This window comes from Epinephelus moara, chromosome 20, assembly GCF_006386435.1.
Source record: "Epinephelus moara isolate mb chromosome 20, YSFRI_EMoa_1.0, whole genome shotgun sequence".
NCBI lineage: Eukaryota > Metazoa > Chordata > Actinopteri > Perciformes > Serranidae > Epinephelus > Epinephelus moara.
In genome coordinates, this window is record NC_065525.1 from 8,756,549 (window position 1) to 8,782,928 (window position 26,380).

Sequence of the window (26,380 nt, forward strand, 5' to 3'; positions counted from 1 at the left end):
TTGCAAACACTGCAGTGCTGCTGTTTGGCTGCAGCCTCTGCTGTAACGGCCAGCACGAGAACACTGAGCCTCTTTGTGTTCATTCAATTCACTTGCATCTCTTACGCAAAAGGAAAACGTGGAAACAGATTTTGCTCCAGTCGTCATTTCTTCTACACTGAGCCAACGCTGGCCAAAGAGGCAGATCCCAACGCGGTCCCCATCTGTCAGAGGTTCATGTGGAGGGACCTCTTTGCTCCTCTGTATTCCCCACACTTCAGGATCCCCCTGTGCTCTGCTTACACTCTGTATGGCAATGGAGGAGACTGCCTTATTAGAGAGCTGCTGGTGAGGGAGAACACCATCTGGTTCATGGAGCCACAGGTATACACTTTCAGACGCTTATCTGCACCTCACTGTGTGTGCATTCTCACAGTTAGAAAATAATTACCTTGTGGCATTAAAGTAATAACAAAAATGTGATACACACTAAATATTCCATAGTTTGTTCCATCTTTTTTACGGCAGATTTAAAGAAGAGAGAATAATGATTCCAGTTCACACAGTTAGTGACTAGGCACATCTGTCGTCTTTGCTCAAAGTCACTGAACCTCCCAGATGCATTCAAGTTCAGAGACTGTAATCTGTGACTCCACCGTTATGCCTGAAGCTGTAAACTGGACAGCCAATGGGAGACTAACAGTGGAGATACACGAAAAGTTTGTTTGTATGGTCACATCCAAATCTATATTTTCAATTACTGCGATCCTGCCGGCCAAACCACAAAACCTGCCCAGATGTGTGGAAAAAGCTGCTGGTTTTGGCACAGCTTTATCCATGTTACGATCATTCCCCTTCTATCAGTGCTTACCAGTGTGACCGATTCGACTACGAACCCATTATTAGCTTGTCGTTCCAAAGGCAGTGGAAAACACACGTCAACATTCCTCAGATCAGCTTTATAATTCTTTTAAGATCAAGATTTAAAACTCTATTGTCTGTAAACAATTGTCTGTAAATGAGGCAGAAAGATGTAGATCATGTACGACTGCAAAAGAAAGGCTGTGAAACAAGTCAGTTATTTAAGTAATGTACAACAGTAGCACATAGAAGTACTTGTTTTTTTTTACTTCATGCAATTATGTAGTCATGAGGTGAGCAAAATCTCCTCTATTTCACACTGTGTCATTGCTTCTCAACTTTTTTGACCTGACCCTCAAAATAAATCAGTGTGTACTTGAGGCCCTTCATCACAGGTTATAGCCACAGTGTGGACATGAGTTGTGAGCAGCTCAAACAAAGAGTGACTTTTCTTTCTTGGATTGTTTTAATTAAAGCGTTTTTAGAAGCCCAGATAATTTTGTATAGAAGATTTCTTGTGACCCCTCAGATTAATCCTGGGACCCCCTGCATGGGGCCAAACCCCCAGGCTGGGAGCCACTGCTATTTATACTCAGCATATATGATAAGTTAAGTAGACATTATTTATTAAGGAATGTTTTAACATTTTCAACCATCCATCCTGCATTTCTGTTCAGTTCAACTGTATCTGACACACAAATGCTCAGCTAGATCTGGGTCTTTAGATTCAGATTATTCCAGTTAAAGGAACAGTTCACTCCAAAATAAAAAACATATATTTTTCCTCTAACCTGTCGCGCTATTTATTAAGCTAGATTGTTTTGGTGTGAGTTGCCGAGTGTTGGAGATATCAGCCGTAGAGATGTCTGCCTTCTCTCAAATATAATGGAACGATAGCACTCAGCTTGTGGTGCTCAAAGGCAGGTTAAATGTGTGGCAACTATGAAAGTCTCTCAAAAATGATGCTCAAATACAATACATAGTTGCTTAAATTCTAAATAAATAAAACCTAATGTTTTCATTCTCCAAACTTTATTTGATGTATGTTTAATAGTGAATATTCCATGTTAAGGGAAATGCTTACGCTTTCAAACCAAATTTTCAGGGGCTAAAAAAAAATCTATTTATGGATCAATAACAATGCAGCATGAATGCAAAGATAGCTTCACTGAAACCAAATCTATCCTATAATCTACTCTACAACTCTATGTCTCAATTCCACACTGAACCTATTCACTCTGAACAGATTTTGAATACAGTGTGCTGTTCACATCATGTTTACATTGTCATTGTGAGAATTTTAGCATGCTTACATTAGCATTTAACTCAAAGTTCAACTGTACCTTAGTCTCAGAGCTGCCTTTCAAAATGACACTGAGTTATGAGAACTTTGAGAACCCCTTAACTTCGATTAAGATGTTTTAAAATGCTCTTAAAAGGTCAGTTTAGTGAAGTTTCTAAAAATACACTTATGTTTATTGAAATTACTGAAAATTTTCTGGTATAGGATATAAATCCTCCAAACCAGACTCTCAATCTATCATATTCAAATTCTACAAATTATCCTTTGTTGACCAGAATTCATCCAATGTAACTGTGTATCCTGAGGGGGGAGGGGGTTGGGGATTTCACCCAGATCCCCCTTCACAGTTGGGTTGCAGAGGGTGTAAATTTAAAATGTAATGGGAATGAATGGGGTTGTGATTACTGCTCATTGCACTCACACCAACTACAAATTCATTCTGTTGAGCCTGGCTTAACTGTGCAATAACCGATGCAATAATTAAACAGCAATATTCTGTGCAATGATTCAACTGTGCAAAATCCTTCCTTTTCTTACTACTCCTGAATGCATATTTTACATGTTGCACATTTTATTCTTATTCCGTGTGTATATATTGTGTTGTACATTGTCGCATTATACACATATTTTATATTTCTAACTTTACATACTAGTTTTATACATTGTATTGTGGCATAAGTTGCATATTTTTTACACACTTTACATCCTCAGCACATTAAACATATTTTATATTTTACATACAAATGTTAACTTTGTAGAATATTGCACAATGTCCTACTTCTACTTCTATAATTCTCTGTACTTGGTATCAGAGCAACTGTAACGAACCACAATGTCCCCACAGGGATCAATAAAGTATTTCTGATTCTGATGATAGTATGACATTAACAATGAACATTTTGTGAGGTCATTCTTTTGCCTATGCTTTGTCTTTCGCTGTTTTGGTGGATGAACTCCATCAGAGTTCAGACGGCACACCTTATTCTGTTTTATACAAACCCTGTATATATCATATCAAACTGTCTCTTTAAAGAAAGCATCAGTACAGCTCAAGATTGAAATCTCATTTATTTTAGTTATGTACAGAAGAAAAATGCTGAATTTCACAAGTAACAGAAAAATAAAAAATAAGATCACATCTCATCTCTCTAGCCTCTGTAACAGAGGTGCACTAGGTCATGATAACAGCTCTCTGTCTCTCGTATACGGACACACACATGCACTCACACGCTGCCTCTATGTCTCTCACACTTTCCAGCTCTCTCTCTCTCTCTTTCATCACCTTAAAATGTTAAAAAATGTATTTCTCTCTGGTAGATATGTTATACTGCATTTTGCGGGTAGCTGTGCTGTTGTGAGTCGCTGCTGACATTAAAACTATCCTGTTGTCTGGGTTCGGTGCGTTTCTAAGCAGTGAGTAGGTGTATATGTGGGGATGAGACTCTAGTCAAATATAATTCTCTGTATGTGCCATCCTGTCCAACCCACGTAGACATACACACCATTTATATGCATATACACAATGGCATTAATGTGAGCAACCACACACATACACACAAGTAAGCATTCACACTTTTCCTCTATGTTCTTGTGTCTCCATCTCCCAGCTCCGCCTTTATGCCATGATTCAGTTCACAAACATGATCCCCTCCAGGTGAGGGGCTAAAGATGACAGGTGATTTCTCAGCCCTGTGATTAACAAATGCAAAATTATATATATTAATAACAAAAAACTATTCCATTGAATTAAGTGTTCTCTTTTAGCCGTCTCGCGTCCGTTTCCTGCATCACTCCTGTCCAAATCCCTCCGTCTCCTCGATGGCGAACAGGAGTTTCTCTCGGAGCTGCTCCAGGCTTCTGTAGGGCGGCAGGTCCAGACGGTTGAAGCTGTGAGGAAGAGACAAACAGGAGGAGACAGGCAGGTCATTATTAGTCATTCCTCTTCGTGGATTCACAGAGTGGAATAACCACAGGTCTGTCTGGCAACAGGCCTGACTCAGACACAGCACAGCAGTGTTGGGGATACTGGGTTGTTCAGGATATTGGTTTGACATTAGCAGGTATGTTCCTGTCAGGGTTCACTTTTCATGACTGATACCGAGCACTTTGATTCTGTCTGAACTCTGGACGTCTCTGCTGTCTCACAATCCTACACAAAAAGTGACCTGATACCAGAGATGGGGACTCGAGTCATTGTGACTTGGACTCGAGTCGCTGTTTTGATGACTTGTGACTTGACTTGACAAAAAATAAAAGACTTGAGACTTGACTCGGACTTGGAAGTTAAAGACTCGGGACTTGACTTGACTTGAGACACGATGACTTGAATGACTTGAGTGTTATTCACATCATGTTTTCAGTTAGAATATAAAATGAATAAATTAATTTAAAAAAATTTAAAAATTAACCCGGTAGGAGCGCAGGCTGAGAATGGCGTTGTCATGACTGGATCACTACCCTGTCAATCAGTCATGCCCTCTCTACGTACCTTACGTGTTTATTGGAGAAACAGGCCCTCTTATATCAGATAGGCATCAACATGTCAGCGGGAGGGGTACCGAGAGTCATCGTCTTCGGCTTTCGGAATTACCATTATTACGGCAAAAGACGAACAGCACAGTGCAAGACATGCGGCATAAACATCTCGGACAGCCAGGCGACAACTTCAAACTTTGTTCGTCATTTGAAGAGCCATTCTGCCCAGTAAGTGCTTGTCAATTAGCTAATATTATCTGGTTAGTCGGTAGTTAGCTAACGTTAGCTTGATACGATACGGGGGTGGGGTGCGGTGGTGGGTCGGTTTGGTGGAACTTGTTTTTTAATTTATTTGCTAACATTAACCCCAGAAAACGTGAGCGAACATTCCGACCGGTTCATCACAAGACCGGCTGTACGTTTTATGAACGAGCAACACAGGGTTAAATGAGCTAAATGGGTGATTTTGGCCGCTGCCTTGGTTAGTGTGTGTGTGTGTGTGCGCGCACGCATGGGGGTCGTCCCTGCAAAGTAAACATTGCAGCGATGAAGTCAATGTTTACTGACAATTACTTATATCTTGTCTTTTCACTTTATTAAGATCAGATTCTGCAGGTAAAATTACAATAATAAGGGGACTTGAATTGGACTTGACTTGACCTATTACAGGACTTGACTTGACTTGACATAACCTGTGACTTGACTTGACTTGCCCAAGAAAAAATGACTTGGGACTTACTTGAGACTTGAAGGTTAAAACTTGAGACTTACTTGAGACTTGCACATGTGTGACTTGGTCCCATCTCTGCCTGATACGAAGGGAGCTCCCAAACACTCCCTCACTGTGATCAGACTCCACACAAGTGTAGTGAATAAATGCATTTTAATCTTTACCTCTTTAATCACCATGGGTTTAAAGTTATAATCCTCAAGATTTAATTAAATTAAACCAGTTTTTCAAACACTGGCCTGTCACTGTATTTACAATAATTACCTCCCCATGTAGTAGCTTCATTTTTAGTGGCGGAGTCCGCCATTCCAGCTCTGGTTTGAAGGTCCAGTGTGTAGGATTTAGTGGCTTCTAGTGGTGAAGCTACAGATTGCAACCAAATGAAACTTCTCCCATATTCCATGGGTGTAGAGGAAGTACTTTGGTTGGTGCAAAAATGCAAATGGCCCTATCTAGAGTCAGTGTTTGGTTTGTCTGTTCTGGGCTTCCGTAGAAACAACATGGCAGACTCCATGGAGGAGGACCTGCTCTGTATGTCGATAAAAAAGGCTCATTCTAAGGTAATGAAAACACAATGATTCTTATTTTCAGGTGATTATACACATAAAAACACAAAAACATAGTTATGAATTTTGTATTCTATTTCTGCCAGTATGTCCTGCTAATACTGCACATTGGACCATTAAATGGCCTACCTATACAAGAGGGATTCACCAGAAACAATGCAGCTGCATGTAATCCAGTACAAAATGATCTAAGCTTAAAGATGCACTTGCTATCTTTTTGGAGCTTTTAATCGCATCATCTTCCCTTCCCACTGCAGTCTTCAGTCAGTAAACCTCTGAGCTTAGATTATCTTGCTACATGTTTCCCATGTTAACAGATAAGGCATCAGCTCACCATGTGTGGCTTCTTGGAAGCCAAGTCTCCTTCCCCACCTTGTCTATGCAGAACTTCTGGGGACCGTTACTTCCTGCATGGGAAGAAAGAATATCTTCATCAAATATTAGGGCTGCAACTACGATTATTTTCACGGTTAAATATTTTCTTGATTGATTGTTTGGCCAAGAAAAGTTAGAAAACCGTGAAAAATGTAAATCAGTGTTTCCCAAAACCCAATATGATGTCCTAAAATGTCTCGATTCGTCCACAACCCCAAGACATTCAGTTTAGTGTCATAGAGGAGGAAAGAAACCACAAAATATTCACAGTTAAGAAGCTGGAATCAGAAAGCTGCTGTTAATGAAATGTCCAGTAGCTTCTTCCACAATAAAAGCCTGTAGGAAAGGCTGGGATACCATTAATGTAAAAAAATCTGCCGGAGGTGGTGAACTGCACTCACAGTAGCTCAACACTGATCATTTCTGTTAGAGAAGAAAGAGAGAGCAGCAGAGTGGTTTCACACTCACCAGTGTGCCATAAAGACCGATGCCATCCTGTGGAAAAACTACCTAAAATGATGTATACGATTTCTCCATAGTATCCCCGGAAAAATGGAATCTCAACAAATACACAGTGGATAGACATCATCGCTTACACCAAATATCCTTATGTCACAACCCTTTCTAAAGGAAAATGACACTTAGCCATTCATGGTTGTGACACTGTGTGAATCAGTGTTGTGTACCTATGAGCTCAGCGAAGCCTCCGACAGGCAGCCGACAGGTTCCCGTTACAAACTGAAGCAGACGGATTCTCTTCTCGTTGTCCATCTCTTTCACCACCTGCAGGAACACAACTCCGTTACTCACTGGACACACTCACATCAGCTCCAAAATACGCTGTAATGCATATACTTTATCACAGCAGACATGTATGTGTTTAGATCCAGGCTTCTGTAACGTTTAACTGAACTACAGTGTGTCCGCACCTGCCAGAACCAGTGGATCTGCTTGCTGTTCTTGGTGTAGTGTCTATAGATGGTGTTCTTCTGCCAGTCGGCCAAGTCGATCTCCTGCATCCCACACAGCATCAGCTGCAACAAAGAAAATGATGTTTAAAGTCCACTCCAACAGAATCAGAAATACTTAATTGATGCCTGAGGGGAAATTGTGTGCAGTGTTGTGTCCTTTATTCTTAGTGTTTGTCTGACTCAGTAGGAAGAGGACAACACAGGACAGGACAGTCTTAACACAGTGAGTCACAGTATTTCCTATCTCTGCTCCAGGCTAATTTAATTCCCTGTGTATATTAGACTGACTTTCTGCTTGGACAGAGCTCAACTGCAGCATCAATCAGGATCAGGAGCTATTCATAAACTAAACCAGCACCACTAACAAAAAACAAGAAAAGGATTCTCAGTACACGCAGTAGAAAATTAGTGTTAACATCCTTCTTGCTATCACTCTTTCTCACCTCCTCAGTGTTTTATAAATATACACCAGTCAGCCACAACATTAAAACAACTGACTCTCGTTCCAATACAATGTTCAATACTGTTACAGACCAAGTAAACCCCCTCATGGCAACAGCACTCTCCCATGGCAGTGACCCCCCAGCAGGACAATGCACCATGCCACACTGCAAAAACTGCCCACAAATGGCCCGAGCAACGTGACAAAGAACTCAAGGCGTCAACTTGCCTTCCTAATTTCCCAGATCCTAATCTGATCCAGCATCCGTGGGAAGTGCCAGTACCCCACCTCGCAACCCACAGGACTCAAAGGATGCACTGCCAAGGCCCTGGTGCCAGACACCACAGGCCCCACTGTGGGTCAGACTTGGCTGTGACCCGTCGAGGCATGGACACAGGACGTCTGGGGTATTGGCACGTCCCACGGCTGCTCAATCAGATTGGGATGTGGGGAATTTGGAAGCCAGATTGATGCCTTGAGCTCTTTGTCACATTCCTGGGGTTCATTCCTGAGCAGTTTTTGTGGTGTGGTGTGGCATGGCGCACCGTCCTGCTGGGGGGGCACTGCCATTAGACAGTGCCTTTGCCATGAGGGGATTTAAATGGTCTGTAACAGTGTTTGGGTGGTTGGTGTGTGTCCAGTGACATCCACATGAATGCCAGGTTCTAAGGTTTCCCAGCACAACATAACATTGTAATGAGACGATCAGTGTTATTCACTTTGCCTGACAGTGGTTTAAATGTTGTGGCTGATCAGTGTATGATGCTGCACGTAGTTCAAGCACCCTCGACTAAGACTTTTTAAGAGTTAAAGCTCATCTTTCAAATCTTTTTTCCTAACATAGGTTGTACTGCGGCTTTTTGTATCATATAAAATATAAATATAAATTAAGGGATACTGCTATCATTTCTCCCATACACAAAGAGATGTTTAAAGTACCACCACACCACAATAGGTGCTTTATTTTTCATTTATGTTAAAGACCAATTTAACCTTTAAAATTTGGAAACAAAACTAACAAAATGGCTTCTTTCTCACTGAACACAACAAGCATTTCTGACAATATACAGTCTATGACCTATCACTGCTTTGTATGAAATATGACGGAAACTTTGGTGAAAAAAAATTGTCAAAAACTTTGCTACTAATAAGTTGAAGGCTTATGTTCATTACACTTCTTCTGACTTTTAAAGGATGTTGTTTTATTACTTTTGAATACTGATGAACCTGCTACCTCTCCCTACAGCCCTCCCGCTCCTCCTCACCTCCAGCTCCTTCTCGTCAAAGTAGCGAAGCCACTCCAGAGGGACCACTTCGTTGAAGCCGTCCAGGAAGGCTTTGGTCTGCTCCTCCACTCCACGAGTGAATCTCCAGTCTGTCAGCAGGCTGAAGGAAGGAAGAGCGGTCGGTTGGTTTTTATGGTTGCGTCTCCAGCGCGGACATCACTTGGACTTTTTATTGATGAAGTTTGGATTTTTGTCTCTGGAGCTGTGGTATCTATTACTGCTGATGTTAACGTACCTGATGTACTCTTCCTTGTTTTCCTCTGTGACCAGCTCGTTCTCTCCGTCGTCTTTCAGCTGGTGAGTGGAAACCTTCCCGAGGATCTCCATGTCCTGTGCAAAATACAACTCTACGCCACACTCCTCCAGGTTGTTCTCTCTGGACAAACACACACAAAAACAACCTAAATTTAACCCTTTGCTACAGCTACATTTTTTGCAAGAAGGATGATTCTTTTAAATTGAAAACCACCTGCCTTTAGGGATAGAGTATGTTAAATCCTCTGGGACTGAGAACAGTGTTCCTGTGGATCCTTAAAAAGTCTTAAAAGGCACTGAATTCATTAAGCTAAAAAAAGGCCTTAATTAGTATCAAAATGTCTTAAAGTAGTCTTAAAATGCTCAGACATGGGATGTAGGATTTTATGAATCAGGTTGTTTTTTTTTGTGACGTTGCATTGGATAATCTCAAAACAATTTGTAACCCCTATTTTTCTTAAACAATTTATTGAATGCCTCTCACATTGCCGTCACCAAGATCAGGATGGTGGTCCCAACAACGGCTGCATTTTGTTTCCGGTTGGGATGCTCAGATGAGCAGAGGATCCACTGTCTATTAGCTAGCTGTCACTTTGCCTTGGATGACATAGGGAGGTGCAAATTCAGCGTAAATTGGCTATTTAACCAAGATTTCATGGCAAGGCTGAAGCCGGTACATGGCAAAGCACGCAAGGCTCAGTTTACTTAATGTAATACGTTTTTTAAACTCGGCACAATGGGATTCAAGGCTGTGGAATCCAACATGCAGAGTGAGAAACCCAAAACCGCCAGGAAAACTCGTCAGACAATGCCAGGTATTTCACAGTTCTTAAATTTCATTCGCAGTGGCATTAATAATTAAGCTGCAGGAACCCTGGAGAAAATCAGGCTATCATTTAAAACTCAACCTCTTATGTTTTCCATGGTTAGTAATCCTTAGAAAACATATTTTGGAGAGACCTAAATTTAAACAACGTTTCGATTTTATGTGGTGATTAATAAAAAGTTTTTTTCTTCTTCTGTTTTCAACATGACTGATTTCACACCTGGGTTGTTCTTGTTCAGTTCTTTCTTTCAATTACAAAACAAATAAAAAGTTATAAAAAAGAAGGAGAAGGAAAGGCCTGGAAAAATGCTATTACTAATAATTTCCCTCCACTTTCTACCCTTGTGAGCATAAAATAATAACAACACACAAACAGGTAACCCACCCTGCATTACTTACTTGACCCACATGATGGAGTTATAAAACTCAGGGTCTATGGACTCCAGGTCTTTCAGCGTGGGTTTCTTGTCCAGCATTCGCTTGTAGAACGGCAGCGTGAAGCCGGTGTCAATGAACTTTCCATGATACAAAGCCTGCGAGGAGGATTTGTTACATTAGAAACAACTCACTGCTCAAACCCAAAAAGATACACAAAACGTTATGATCTGGCAGCTTTAATCTTTGAAGTAGAGAAGTGGGGGGAGTATTTTTCCACTGCTGTGACTGCTGTGATATTATACTGTTATTGTATGGCTATTGGTGACATGTGGTTCAAATTTGTCCTTGACAAATTATAAATATTTTTATCTCAGTTGCTCAGTGTTTGCAGTCATGATTCACTGGGGATTGTTCCGTGCCCATTCAGGTGTTAGAAATGTTTTAACAGCCAGTCACTTTTACAGGAAACATGAATGGGGCTTTTATTCTGGAATCACGACAGCCTGATTTAATCCTGCCCACTTCATCTGCTGAAATCATTTAGCATTGAACACTCCACACCTGCTTATATATATATGACAAAACCACACAAAGGCTCAATTTGTGCATGTTTCTATAACCACAGCTGCAGAGAGTGACGCATATATTTGTTTCTGATTGGTCCAGAGGGGACTGACATTGTAGCTGCTGCCATATGAACATTTGACTAACATTATTCTGGTGACACATTCTGTACCTTTTATCCTTATTTTCATGGTGTGAGCTACGAGGAGTCACTTAAATTAAGATTCAGAAACAAAAAACTAAGCTAACTGAAATCCTCGTGTGCACTTAACACAAATACATTCAAACTGCTTCAAACCGAGTCATAATCTTTGCTTTTGTTGTGTGTTCACAGAGAGTGAGCAGACTCAGCCAGATGGAGCTGTTTAATGTTAAAAAACCACAGAGGGCTCAGGGCTATGATGAGCCAAGAACAACACAGACGCCCACTGACTGACTCAGTCAGTCTGCTCTGTCCTACTGTATCCTGACTGACCATGTGTCTGTCTCACAGCCAGCGACACACACACAGTTAGACAGGAAGATTTATAGACAGAGGAGAGTGTCAGTGGAAAGTGAGGAGTAAAGACGGAAAGTAAAAAAGGTAAAGAAGAGAGAAAGAAAATGAGGCAGTACAAGGGTTTGGTAGTTGAGACTTGGTAGAGACAAGCATCTTTATAAGGGAAGTTAGAAAAGCGCATTTTAGGACTAAATATAGGCAGCTGCTGGCGGGTATGGGCTGGGTGCGGCAGTGAGGTCATGGTGTGGGTGAGGGGTGGGGTGGCAGACGGAAGGAGGGGTGGGGGTGTCGGTTTTGGGACCTACAGCTTTTTGGAGTTGATCCCAGAGAGAGAAAGACATTATAGTACATACTGTAGATCATTTATATAGACTGAAGATACTGAATGTTAAAAAATATTCAACTGTGTGCATCCTCATAACAAAAAAATTAGTCAGTTGTAATTGTCACATGAAATCATATAGGGAATAATTTCAGCCAGGGACCTCTGTTACATGTTGCACCCCTTTTTGTATCTCTACTGTCAAATAAAGGCAAAATGTCCAAAAAAAAAGCACACATGTGGACAAAATGTTTCTGTCTGTGATGATCGTTAAAAGGAAAAAAATCTCTGGATCCAGCTGTCCTACAACTTGTTTACATGCACATAAAAATAATAACAACATGAATCTCTAATCACATTTCTGTTTCCACTAAATGGAGTGTGAATATGCCTCCTGCACATTGTCAGAGTTTCTGTGCAGAATTCAACCTCAAACCTGAAATGACTGGTTTCATGGTTTTGTCAGTACAGATTTAACATAGCACTGCCATCACACTGTCGGACTCACAATAGGCAGTTTAGGAAAAAGGATCAAAATCGATGTATTAGAACCACAGACACCAACTATTTTATTCCATGCGTTGTTCTTGTCAAAGAAACCCACGATGCACAATCCACAGTACAACTTAACTGCTGACAGATCAGTCAGCAAGTCGGTTGTGTTTGGCTATAAGAGGCTGGCGTAGCACTGCTGTTTGCCTGCAGCAGAGATGAGGAGCTACAGAGGTCTCACTTCTTCCTCCAATTCTTTTTTCATTTTCTACCTTGTATTCATCAGAACTAACTGACGCTGACTCAAGTGACATCACTTGAGGACATTTATCTGATTTCGTGCAGCTCCTTCAATTATCTAGTAACTATTTTGATATTCAATCAACTGCTTTAGTCATTTTATGTCAAGTAATTTGTAGTTTCAGCTTTTCCTATGTGAGATTTGGCTGTTGCTCTGTTTTAATGACGCAAAGTTAATATCTTGCGGTTTGGACTCTGACAGAACAAGAGTTGAACAGAGTTTAACAACAGTTAAATTTGTGATGGGACTCTTTCAGTACTTTCTGACATTTTAAAAATCAAACAACTGATTGAGAAAACAATTAGTTGACACGTCAACCATGGGAATAACTGTTAGTTGCAGCTGTAGCATCCTGTAAGCTGCAGTGTCTGAAGAGTCTCACCAGTTACACAGTCCAATATGAATGATGAAGCACTGCAGGTAGTGTGTCACAAAATGCAGACAAGTCTCTGATAGACAATGTTGGTTTAAACCAAGCGGAAACCTCTGGATCTAAAAAATGAAGCCAATGTAGAGGAGCCAAATACTGCACTTCACTGAATGGCCACTAGAGGCTGGCTCAAAAACAGAGTCAATCCCCACAGACTTCCATGTTAAAATGCCCAACTTTACAGCAGAAATAAACGTGTTACAGCTGTTACAGCCTGGAACAAAAAAAGAAAACAGTTTTGGTCTCTAAAGCCAACTTCAACATTCATGACAATTCATGACATTTGAGTGCCATCTATTAGAAAGTTGCTACCAAGGTTGGTCAATGTTGATCATGTAAGATAACCATGGTGTAACCCCCAACTAATGGTGTGGACATAGCTGTCGCTATTTCAGTGTGTTCAGTGTTTCAGTTCATGAAAATTATTTGTAACATTTTGGTCTACTAAAAAAGTCCTGTTCAGCATTTGTTTGAACTAAAAGACGCTACAAGGAATGGGATATTAGGTTTTTCTGGTAAGTAAATGTTTTTTTATAATGCTTCCAAGCCTGCTTTTGCTAGCAAAAATTAGCATTAACATTAGCATTAGTATTATAAAAGTTAACCATAGCTGTAAATGGACTATGCTAACCAAGCTAGCAGCTAGTGTTAGGGTCATCACCACCCTGTCATCCAAATATGGTCACTTGTGGCTCCAAAAAAAACAAGATGGTGACGGCCAAAATGCCAAACTTGAGGCTTCAGAATGGGAGTCCACAAAACAATGGATGACATCACAGTGGTAACGTTAACACTGATAATACATGAAAGAAAATTCTGTAGTGTGACTAAAATATGTTACATGTTACAATATGTTGGACTGAGCAAAATCAGTTAAACATGATGAGAATATGCTGTTTAAATGGGCTCCACATGACTTGGATTAGTGCTGTCATCACATTATGCTTCAAATTTTGCTGTGCATGTAAATGGCATCAAAATGAAAGGTCAGACACATTTAACTTTTGAGATCCAATAAATCTTGTCAAAATGTCAAACTGCACTGAATGAGCATTCAGATTAAAATGACTAAAACGGTTCATATTACGTCCCCTTTAACAAAACCCTTTGACAGACACACAACAGCTCTGTGACTCAGGCAGCTCTCTCATATGTTAAATCCTCCTCCATCATAACTCAATATTTGGTTTTATTGTGTATTGTGTTATTTAAACTGCTATCATATTCTTAACACGGACGTTGGTGGAGAGTGGCTGAAAGGTGCACAGTAAACAGCTGCTCTGATAAAAAGTGCTACAGTTGGCACCTCTGCAGGCAGTAACATTTCCCAAATTGATGTTTTTGGAGGAGTCCACTTGACTAAATGTTGAAATAAAGACATGGATTTTGAGTTGTGTAGGCTGCTCAGGTGCAATAACCACCAGCGAAAATGAAACATGTTGTTGAAAGCTAGATTTTACAATACATGTCAGCAGAAATGTGTTTGAAGCAGCATTTTCTGTTACAAAAGCACAAAAAAAACTACACTGGCAAGCAAGCACAACAGCGTCAAAGTAAAAACAGCAAAACACAGGTGTTGCCAATTGTAGTTCAATTTTAAAGAGCTTGCCAAATCCCGAGTATGATTTTACTAAAACTATTCTAAAGTGAAGCTCACCATGGCGATGAAGCGTCCAATGAAGCGGAAGTATGTGAGGTGGTCGGGGTTGATGGAGGAGGCTGGGTTGATCTGCAGACAGTAGTTGTTCTTGCCAGCGTATTCAAACAAACAGTACATGGGGTTCAGCACCTCGTGAGACAGCAGGAAGAACCACTCCCTGCAGAGTGAGAGGACATGAGACATTAATGCAGGAGAGGAAGACACAATACTTTGAGGCCTGAGAGATGACAGCAGGGATGCACTACTAAAAATGCACACACTTGTTCTTTTTCCTTTTAAAAATGTAAATGTAAGGGCATAATGTTGGATGATTCTGTAATTTAACATGTCAGAACTACACTGAACAAAAACATAAACGCAACACTTTTGTTTTTGCTCCCATTTTTCATGAACTGAACTCAAAGATCTAAAACATTTTCTACATACACAAAAGACCATTTCTCACAAATATTGTTCACAAATCTGTCTAAATCTGTGTTAGTGAGCACTTCTCCTTTGCTGAGATAATCCATCCCACCTCACAGGTGTGGCATATCAAGATGCTGATTAGACAGCATGAATATTGCACAGGTGTGCCTTAGGCTGGCCACAATAAAAGGCCACTCTGAAATGTGCAGTTTTGCTTTATTGGGGGGGTCTGGGGGGGTCAGAAAACCAGTCAGTATCTGGTGTGACCACCATTTGCCTCACGCAGTGCAACACATCTCCTTCGCATAGAGTTGATCAGGTTGTTGATTGTGGCCTGTGGAATGTTGGTCCACTCCTCTTCAATGGCTGTGCGAAGTTGCTGGATATTGGCAGGAACTGGAACACGCTGTCGTATACGCCGATCCAGAGCATCCCAAACATGCTCAATGGGTGACATGTCCGGTGAGTATGCTGGCCATGCAAGAACTGGGATGTTTTCAGCTTCCAGGAATTGTGTACAGATCCTTGCAACATGGGGCCGTGCATTATCATGCTGCAACATGAGGTGATGGTCGTGGATGAATGGCACAACAATGGGCCTCAGGATCTCGTCACGGTATCTCTGTGCATTCAAAATGCCATCAATAAAATGCACCTGTGTTCGTTGTCCATAACATACGCCTGCCCATACCATAACCCCACCGCCACCATGGGCCACTCGATCCACAACGTTGACATCAGCAAACCGCTCACCCACACGACGCCACACACGCTGTCTGCCATCTGCCCTGAACAGTGAAAACCGGGATTCATCCGTGAAGAGAACACCTCTCCAACGTGCCAGACGCCATCGAATGTGAGCATTTGCCCACTCAAGTCGGTTACGACGACGAACTGCAGTCAGGTCGAGACCCCGATGAGGACGACGAGCATGCAGATGAGCTTCCCTGAGACGGTTTCTGACAGTTTGTGCAGAAATTCTTTGGTTATGCAAACCGATTGTTGCAGCAGCTGTCCGGGTGGCTGGTCTCAGACGATCTTGGAGGTGAACATGCTGGATGTGGAGGTCCTGGGCTGGTGTGGTTACACGTGGTCTGCGGTTGTGAGGCCGGTTGGATGTACTGCCAAATTGTCTGAAACGCCTTTGGAGACGGCTTATGGTAGAGAAATGAACATTCAATTCACGGGCAACAGCTCTGGTGGACATTCCTGCAGTCAGCATGCCAATTGCACGCTCCCTCAAAACTTGCGACATCTGTGGCATTGTGCTGTGTGATAAAACTGAACATTTTAGAGTGGCCTTTTATTGTGGCCAGCCTAAGGCACACCTGTGCAATAATCATGCTGTCTAATCAGCATCTTGATATGCCACACCTGTGAGGTGGGATGGATTATCTCGGCAAAGGAGAAGTGCTCACTAACACAGATTTAGACAGATTTGTGAACAATATTTGTGAGAAATGGTCTTTTGTGTATATAGAAAATGTTTTAGATCTTTGAGTTCAGCTCATGAAAAATGGGAACAAAAACAAAAGTGTTGCGTTTATATTTTTGTTCAGTGTATTAATTTTCATTAAAAAACTGATTCAGAGGAGGACGTGATAAAACACACTTTGAGCTCAGGAACAAGGACAGATAAAAATAAGTGACAAGCACATGATGGAGGAAAGACAAAAACAGTTACAACAATACATTTAATCCAAAAACAGAACATTATCAACAAGCACAGTTTATAGATAATAATAAAAAAACACAGTAACAAAACTCACAATACAACACAACAACACAGTAATTTAACCTCTTCACAGGAATCACACATTGTATGTTTGAATTATAGCCTACGTGTAGCTGAGAATTGAAGTCGACTGACCAACAGGCCTCATTCTTGTCGATATTTCCAGGTTTTTTACCAGGTTTTTATAATCACTGTGGTGTCAGGTCTCACCCCAGCACTGAGGTCTGAGCTGAAGAATTATCCAGTTATCCTTGAATTAGTCCCAGGTTGATTTGACATGTGATTTTAGGATGCATGAAAGGAGCATCATTTATAAGAAAGACTACAAGATTTGGGGGAGGAGTTGCTGCCTCTCTGTTTTATTACATAACAGTACTATACTGAGTCTTTTAGTCTGAGGAAGGTCTAACTTTAAGTGAAACTCCAGTGAGCTTGGAGTTTATTTTCTGAATTCCCCTCATTGTTTAAACACCACTTAAGATTTTTTCCCCAGTGCTGCCATCATAGACCGGATAAAATAATTAATGTAGCCACTGTGACGTCATCATGACGGTTTCAAGATTTTTTGGCCATCACCATCTTGGATTTTTGGAGTCCGAAATGACCACATTTGGACAAGAGGGTGGAGCTGTGAAACAGCGAGGGGTGGATCTGACTCACAGACTGTGGTGACGCCTCACAGACAGCCTGTCACTCAAAATGACCACGCCCTTAATTATGTGCAACTTTAAGCCTTAATAAAATGTAAACGGGTGATTTCAGATTGATGCTGTGTCTAACTCTGTGTAACTCATACATTTTTGTTTTTACACTTAAATTTTTGTTCAGATTAAACGAACCAGATATTATGTGTTAATGAGTGAGCTTTAGGGATCCTGGTGGGCGGATTTTGCTACCTTTGGACAGAGACAGACATGAGAGAGGTAATGATCTTCTGCTTCTTTGAAAAAGAAGCAAAATGTAGAATTTCAACTTAATGAGACTATCTTCTCTTCATCTAGTGTGCCATCTTGAGTGTAAACCAGCTGTCAAATATAGGAATTTTATCAGCCTACTCTGGATAGTTGTATAAATTAGAATATAAAATACATCACCAACTTTTCACTCATCCTACAATCCAAATTTAACACATAAAATTACATGGAGACAAAACATGTAACATGAAGGATAAATACAACAGGGCAGGATAAAATAGACACATACAGACTGTGGAAGGATGCATGTTAGAGAGAATGAGGGCCCCACTAGCAGCAGCACCACCACCAGCTGTAGCACCAGCACCTAGCGCTCCCAAGGCCCCTGCCCTCCCCCTTGGGGTTTATGGGAGGGGGGAGGATATGGACTGACGGACGGACGGACGGACGCAGACACCTCACAACATCCCGTCCGTGGTTCTACCCTGTGGTAGAACAGCATGATGTCACCTACCATAGGGTAAAACCACTGACGTGACACCGGAGACAGAGACACAATGCAAAACCAAACAGAAAAAAATGAGAACACCGCCAACAGAAAAATAACAACATATACAGAGAGGAAGACCCGGAACAAAGCGGACGCAGGGGGCAGGATGGATACATGTGATGGGTGGATGGAGCGGTGGGGTAAGGGAAGGAGGACAGAAATGTTGCAAGAGGGTAGGAGGTGTTGTGCGATTGCTGGCAACCTGTGAGAACTTCATCGTCACACGCACGCAACTCTGACACACCAATCTACCCTCAGAGAACAAAATAAGTTGCATAAAAACAAGTTTTTACAGCGAAGAGAAAGGCAGCAACCTTGAGTCAAAACCCCCATAATGCCCTCTGCCTCCTTATGGTCTTTTAAAAATAGTTTCAATCCTGCCTGAAGCTGCTGTTAGCACCAACATAAAAGCTGATTCCAGTGGAGGAGGAAGCTGGTGCAAAGCTCAAGGAGAGGCACAAAAAGGAAAAACACACCATCACTGTCACCAACATTTAAAAACAAATTATCAAAAAAAATCGGAGGGATAAATAACAAAAAACCCTGTAGCACCACACACAAAATGACAGAACATCAGGAGAAGAAGAAGGGTGTGTTTGTTGTGTTGTTGCTCTCACCTGGCAATGCCTCCGTAGTCCAGCCCCTCCTCTCCTCTCATAATGATGTAGAGTCTGCGGCGTAGGTCGTATGGCTTCACATTCATGATCTGATCACAAAACATATTAATATACTATTAATAAATATATAAATTACTTTTTAACAGGCAATATTTGAGATTTATAGAAAACCAGAGCCAAGTACAAAGTGGATCAGACATTTATTTTCACCTTTAATTTCCCAACAGCCAACGTGAGCAATGATGTAGTCATTTTTTCATTGTCATGTCAGTGATACTGCACTTAGAACCCATGGGCCAAATCTGGCCCGCAGTAGGGTGCCAGGTTGGCCAACCGACTATTCTGTAATTCATAATAAAAATAACTTATTTTCCTGTTTTACTTTGAATGTAAAGACGTTGCCAGAATGCATAGAAAGTTTCTTGTTTTGTTATTTTTGTTTATTTATCTAAATAAAAAAAATAAATAAAAAAAGTGCCAGAATCCCCCAAAGGCCCCCCCACTGATGTCTGACCTAAACCCCGAAAGTCCTCAAATCCTAGCGACACCCCTGCATACACCATACCTGTGCACGGCTGCTGTGACTGGATTTGCCTTGTTTATTCATTTTATCTGATAACTATTATTAATGTTTGTTTATTAACTGGCTCCTGGCCTCCGGTCATTTTCCAAAAGTGGCCCCTGGGCAAAGCAAGTTGAGTATCCCGACTCCATGTTGACCTTAAATGTGTCAGATGCTTACGAGATGTATCCATATTTATTTTTCTAATGAATGTGTGGACCCATCTGAGCCTGGTTTACACAGACTTCAGTCAAAACAGACTGGGAGAATTTAAAATTGCATTCAGGTAAAAAAAAAAAAAAAAAGGTCACTTATTATTTAATTTTAGTCAATTATACTTTTGTCTAACCACAGACTGTAACATATATATGTTATACAATATTGTATGTGTATGGTCATATCTTTTAATCTCATGTCATGATCATCAATAATCAGGACTTCATTCATCATTAACTACATAAGCTTTTTTTCAGGCTTAACCCTTTATTTGTTTTGTCCTGTGACTGCCTGTACTCTTTGTTTCTGGTAACATTTTTTGGTCATCTGGTGAAATTTTAAGTTTTTGGCGAACTAAACCCAAAATGATGTCATTATCTTCAAGTGCAGAACAGATGTGCGTCTGGTTGGTCTCTGACCTGCTGAAATGAATCCTCAAACAGCGTCTGTCTGGACACCGAGATCTTTACGTGGCTGGGCAAGGCATTGGACTGGGCAGAGAGACAAAATGAAAAATAAATCAATCAACTGAAGAGCTAAAAAACAACTGCATTTTGAAAAATAAATTGTTTTAACAGGTTTGAGTCAGTATGACCTTCTGCAAAGCCTTTAAAGACACTGACAGCTGCTGATTACCACAAATCTCTGGACTCTCATCTCTATCTTTAACCCTTATCCAGTGTGATCCTTTAGTAGTACTTGTGTTACAGTGATATATTCAGTGCTGATCCTGGCATTTAGCCAGCAGTATCTGGTCCTTTCAGTTTAGTCAACCACTGGTGATGAATATAATGCAGTTCATTATTACTATGAAAATATTAACCTACTGTATATACAGCCTTAAGCTAAACAGTCACACACACATCAAGGTGAGATGTGCGGACAGGGAGAGTTTTGTCGTGGCTTCAGCCTCCAGTTAACACTTACATGACACAGGAAACGGAACTGGTGGTACTTCCACCTGAAGCTGCGGTCGTAAGCACCAGGTGAACCGCCCTGCCGTGACCTGCGCACAAACACACACACAAAGAGAGAGGGAAGAGAGGAACTTGATCAATGTGAAACTATTTAATCCACAGAGGATCCTGATTAAATAATTCCAGCATAGATAATCCAAAACGAGACAAAATGAGACGGCCTTGGTGTCGAAAGTTTTTGGCTCTTCAGTGGACGGTTGATCAACAGACACATGATGGTCTCCTTTAAGAAGCCCTCATGTTCTAGGTTGTAGGCCAGAGACTCAAAATAAATATTAAATTCACACCAGCAGCCATTCTGTTCTAAATAACGGCTCGGTGCGTCTGGGTCTCAAAGGCAGAGGTGAGTCTGGTCCTGCAGCTGTGTTAGTATAAGCTCCACCAACCCACTGCACACACACGCTGGATATGTGCCTTGTCAGCACTGGAGAGGCCGAGACACAGACAGAAAGAAAGAGAGAGTGAGTTAGGAAGATAATGGGAGGAAGGGAGGAGAGAAAGTGAAATGGGGGGGAGAGGAGAAGAAGAAGGAGGCCTCTAATGCGTCGGGTTTGTGCTCGCTGAGCTGCCGGGCACATCTCGGTTTGGGTTAGGAAATGGAGACCGCAGCGGCAGAGCGCTGGCCACGGACACACACACACACACACACACACACACACACACACACACACACACACACACACACACTCCTGCAGGATCCAGTGTAAAAACAGTAAAGACTCTTTCAAAAGCCCTCCATAACCAGCGGCCTAAAAATACGCTCAAATATCAGCATGAAAAGCAGTTTGCAGATGCACACGCATACACACACACACACACACACACACACACACGCACAAGCAGGCCATAAGCAAATACACACTTATATGTTGAACATGAACACAGAAAAGCACAAACACCAGAGTGCGCACACACCCACACACATGCCAGTGCAGTCTGCAGTGGATCTGTTGTCGCACATCTGCACATTCTCCTGACTTTTGCGGTGAGATTTGAGACTGCTTCAAGGCAAGGCAAACATCCACAGGCTGAGGGGAAGAGGTGTGTGCGTGTGTGTGTGTGTGTGCTAGCATGAACATGTTGCTGTGATAAAATATCACTTCTTGTTAAAATATCTGTGAGGCTTAAATTAATTCAATCTGGCCCAAACAGGTATTTAAAAATAGAAATGAAAGGCGAGGCGATGGATAAAACATGGGCTCAATACAGATGCAGACAAAAAATAAAAAAAGATGATGTAGTTTAGATACAGCTTTGACCTTTTTCATGATTTTTAAGCTTCTCACAAAACGAGGGGATTGTTTAAATTGATATTTGCAATGTAGTTATGTCAGACCAAGGCAAAATCATTGTGCAATAATTAATCAAATTGATAAAAAAGCTGATTTAGTTCACTTCATCAGGTTTTTCTTCGTGACAGGGATCATTTCCTCAGAATGTCTTTGCCTCAGCCTGTGTTATACTTTGAATTAAAAAAAAAAAAAAAAAAAAAAGCAGATTTGGGAGGAAGGGCTAAGAGAATATTTACCCTGACTCAAACCCAGGTCGGGGGTCTTTAAAGGTGGTGGTGCGCGAGTTGTGGTCCACAAAATATCGGACTCCCTCGGCGGTGTACTTCATCTCCCAGCCCGGGGGCAGGGGGTGCTCCTTGATCATCCTGCAACAGGGAGAGGGGCAGTGAGCACGGTCCCAGCCGAAGGGGGCCCCGTCCTGGGGATGAAACTAACACACCTCCCCGCCAACCTGTGGATCTAAAGCCCTAGACGCTGAAACAAAAACCCTGCGCTGGTACAAAAATTCACAGCTGTGCTCAGGTGGAGTTTATCTCCTCTGAGGATCCCAAAGGCATTTAGACTGCTTCCAACCAGAATAAAGTCTAGAGAGCCTGCATCAGTGGGGCCCACAGCAGCAGAGGCCCGTAAAAAAAGTTATCTTATTATAAAGACTAGTGACTCGGAGCAATATTTTTAGTGTGGCCAAGAATTCCTTGTTCCACTCTCGCCGCAGTTTGTGCTTCTCATGTATTACATCTGAATCACGGAGCTAACCATCAGTTTGTCAGAACAAGAAATGCCCAGCGATTTCTGAATCACTTACTGCTGTTCCGACGGTATTTCCAAAGTCCTCAAAAACTCTTCCACATCATCTTGATTAAAAAATATTCAGTCTGCTAAGCATTTAAAAGATTTTTAACCCGCTTCACAAGTTGTGACTCAAATTGGGTTTTCTATCTATGTCACAGGGAAACAAAGGTGTTTTTTCAATGCAGTGGAATATATGCAAGAACCATTTTTTAGGCTACCATCTTTTTTGGAAACTGCTTAAAAATCTTTTTTTCCCCTGTTCAGATGGCTAGCAGAGTTTTGGGGGATTGTGGAAATACCTTCAGAACAGCAGTAAGTGTTGTATGACAAGTTTCTGGGTTAGTCAAAGGCTGCTATACTTAGCTCTGTGACCTGAATGTAACGTTAACAGATGAGAGGCACAAACCGAGGCAAGTGACCACATCTCCAGCTCGCCCTTATGATGTCATATACAGCAGAAGATGCTCTGCACCTCTAAGAGCCTGACCACAGAAAAGGACTGAAAATTCAAATCTGTAATGTGTGAAATTTACTTCATCCAACCAAGAGTTAGAGGTTCAATTAGAATGAGTGATGTGAGAGGAAAACAATTCAGCTCAGGAAGTGTTTAAAATGTCAAAGAAATAGAGTGATGCCAGAAAAATGATCAAATAAACAGCAGAGAGATCGAAGGATATCAGCCTAGAGCCCAAAAGGTTTCCACAGTTTCCTGATTTCTTTTACTGATGCTGTTTTTCAGCACTGAACCGTTCTGCTATGTTCCTGCAAATTTGGCAAATTTCTATAGTCTCTAAATTCCAGAATATTCCAGGAGTCACCCTGATCAGTGGGAAACATGTACACATTGTAATGTAGATCACTCCCTCTGTCGTCACACTAAACTGTGTGTGATGATTAAATCGTCTTCAGTACGAGCAAACACCCAAAGCGACATTCCATCTAACGAGCAGGCAAACACATGCACACACACTAACACACACAGGTATTAGTACTAGTTCCAGTTCATAGTCTCACCCTTGGGTCCGAGGATCGTCCCATTGTGTTGTCCGTGTGTTGTGGTTGACAAAGTAAATTCTGCCATTGTCCTGACGCTTCTCTGTGGACACAAACACAACACAACAGCACGCTGAGAAAAAAAAAAAAAAATCACTTCTCTAGGGTTTGTGATGTTTAAAAGCGAATAAATTCCACAATAAATCGATGGAGATCAGAGGGATCACCTGAGAGTCTCTGACAGCAACAACTGGGCTCACTCCCTCTTTCAGCATGGACAGGAAAAAAAAAATCTCACCACCGTGATAGAAAACCAGCAAGTCTATGTGATATTTCACTGAGGCTTGATTCGAATACCTCACCGGGGTAAACCCAAGTGTGTGTGAGTGTGTGTGGCATCAGGGTCGTGGTGGGGGTGTCTCAAAGTCAAAGTGACCGTGCTGCTGGGAGCAAATATTAAGCCCAGAGCCAAGGATTCATTTCTTTAAAAAAGTACGAAATACCTGAAGGACTACATAGGAAGCACCTTGAACATAGAATAACATGTTATGGAAGTATGTAAAGTGTGTGTCTGTGTGTGTACGATAAGCCACTAGTCTCATGAGAAAGTAGCTGGTGCCCCATCCTCCTCCCTCCATCGCTCTGACATCTTTTTCTCATTAACAGGAGTGTGTGGAGGGCCCAGAAACAGTAGTGCTCACATTGCAACTGTTACTAGCTTTCTCCTTGACTCACTCCACCCCCTCTTTACTATCCAGTTTGAACCCCCCCACCCCCATCCCCTCCGCTTTTTTAGTTTCTTTCATTCCAGTGTCTCTTGTGCTTCTCCTCCATCTTTCCCTCTTTTCTCCCATCTTTCTCTTTATGAATCTGAGCCTTGAAAAAAAAAGGCGAGGGGAGCGACCACAGATGAAAAAGAGCGCGCCAGAGAAGCGAATCTGAGCCAGTGATATAATTGAGGTTTTGGTCTTGAGGTACCGCAACATGTTGAAAAGGCATCATGGGCAAGGGAGTGAGGGTTTTTGGAGCGAACATGGCTGTGTGATGAAGTCTGTGAAAATGTTGGTGCAGAGCTGCCAGCGGCGTTCCTTTATGAATGAATGTGTGTGACATGATTCTGCGTGGATCCGATTACATTACTCATTTGGGAAAATGTTGGATGATGAAGAGTCCCATCAATAATGCGGCCTCTGTAATTTGCGGACTTAAGAGTAAAGGGAGTGCGTACAGTGATGAATTGGTATAACATGAGCAGGGGATGAAAAAGAAACCAAGAGACATTTTATCCAGATTTTCAACGCCGGAATGAAAATCAAAATCAGGAGCTGAGACATAAATCAATCAATTAACAACTGTCCTCACTGGGGGGGCTACAAGGAAGACGCTCAAGCAAATAATTGAAGCCACCGAACCAGCATTGTTTCTGGTGTTGCTAAGAGGCTTAAAATGATCGCCCAGAGTTCTGTGGAGAAGAGAAAATGCTGCAATGCTGCAAACATTTTGCAACACTTCACCCAAACCTCACTCCATTGCAGCTGCCTGCAGAAATAAAAACCACATTTTGAAAAACTTTAAGTGACCAAATCAAGAGCCCACCGTTTATATCTTGACAAATTCCATTGCTTTGCCGTTAACTACTTGCAAGAGTCATTAAAAAATACCTACACAAAACTGGTGAGGATTTCACGTTGTGATTGGAAACAGCTCAGACTGAAGAATCCTATCCTGACTGATCAACACCTTCAGCAGGTAAAGAGGACTTTCAAACTGACCAAAATCTGACACAAGCTAAAATTCAAGACCATTTTGCACCCCCCCCCCACTGAGAGTAACTTTGTCTGGAGTGTATGCACGAGGAGTGTGTTAGGCAAACTTACCCCATCCAGGAGGCAGTGGGCCCAGAGGATCATTTTCCACCGGAGCACCAGACGGCTGAGAGAGAAACAGAGAGAGACAAAACAAATCCGGTTAGGACACCTTTCTGTCTCTGTCCGCTCTTCTTCCATCTCTCTGCACGCCTTTTTTCCTGCTTTCAGCGTTTGTTGTCCTCATTGTACGTCACGGTGTGAAATTCTTCAGTCTGTCCATTTGGTTTCTCACCGCCGCGTGAGGATGAGAAGGAGGAAAAGATTGGGAAAAAACAACCCAAAAAATACAGAAAGAAGGGAAAACCAACAAGAGTTTGGATGAGAAAGAAAAAAATTAGAAAATAAAAAAAATCCAGAAAAACTTACTTAGCAAAGCTGCCCCAAACTTAGACAATCAAGTCTTCGCTTGACCTCGCTAACTCACACAACAGGGATGATACCTGTGGGTGAGTGAAGCTGGCTGTGTGTGTGTGTGTGTGTGTGTGCATGTGTGTGTGTGTTAAGGAGTGGGGGTGGCTCCTCTCTGCTGCGGCGGTAAGGGGCAACTGAGGGAGCTGGCCGGCCGGCGGCTCGTATGCCTTCCAAAAACTACACGCTCGGTAGGAGGATAAAACAACAACGCTGTTCCAATGAGCTCACTGGCTGGATGCAAGCCCCACCCCCCAGCTTCCCGCTCACCTCCTCAAATACACCCCACCTCCTCCTCCTCCTCACCTCCTCCTCCACCCTGGCACCCCTCCC

General features: G+C 41.9%; 1 protein-coding gene across 2 annotated transcripts in view; it reads right to left on the reverse strand.

Annotated features, from left to right (window-relative positions):
• Positions 1-3,192: 3,192 nt before the first annotated feature.
• The window catches only part of wwp2 (WW domain containing E3 ubiquitin protein ligase 2), a 71,848-nt gene continuing 48,660 nt past the window's right edge, over positions 3,193-26,380 (reverse strand). The window contains exons 11-24 of one of the 2 annotated variants that reach the window (XM_050072568.1): positions 25,649-25,703; positions 23,793-23,874; positions 22,223-22,351; positions 20,645-20,723; positions 20,137-20,208; positions 18,940-19,028; positions 14,713-14,872; positions 10,469-10,602; positions 9,224-9,364; positions 8,968-9,088; positions 7,219-7,323; positions 6,976-7,072; positions 6,249-6,321; positions 3,193-4,030 (exon numbers count right to left, since the gene is read on the reverse strand). In XM_050072568.1, coding sequence (XP_049928525.1) covers positions 3,931-4,030; positions 6,249-6,321; positions 6,976-7,072; positions 7,219-7,323; positions 8,968-9,088; positions 9,224-9,364; positions 10,469-10,602; positions 14,713-14,872; positions 18,940-19,028; positions 20,137-20,208; positions 20,645-20,723; positions 22,223-22,351; positions 23,793-23,874; positions 25,649-25,703 — 1,437 coding nt within the window. In that variant the 3' untranslated portion in view covers positions 3,193-3,930. The remainder of the gene's footprint in view (positions 4,031-6,248; positions 6,322-6,975; positions 7,073-7,218; positions 7,324-8,967; positions 9,089-9,223; positions 9,365-10,468; positions 10,603-14,712; positions 14,873-18,939; positions 19,029-20,136; positions 20,209-20,644; positions 20,724-22,222; positions 22,352-23,792; positions 23,875-25,648; positions 25,704-26,380) is intronic. The other variant, XM_050072569.1, reaches the window with a different exon arrangement.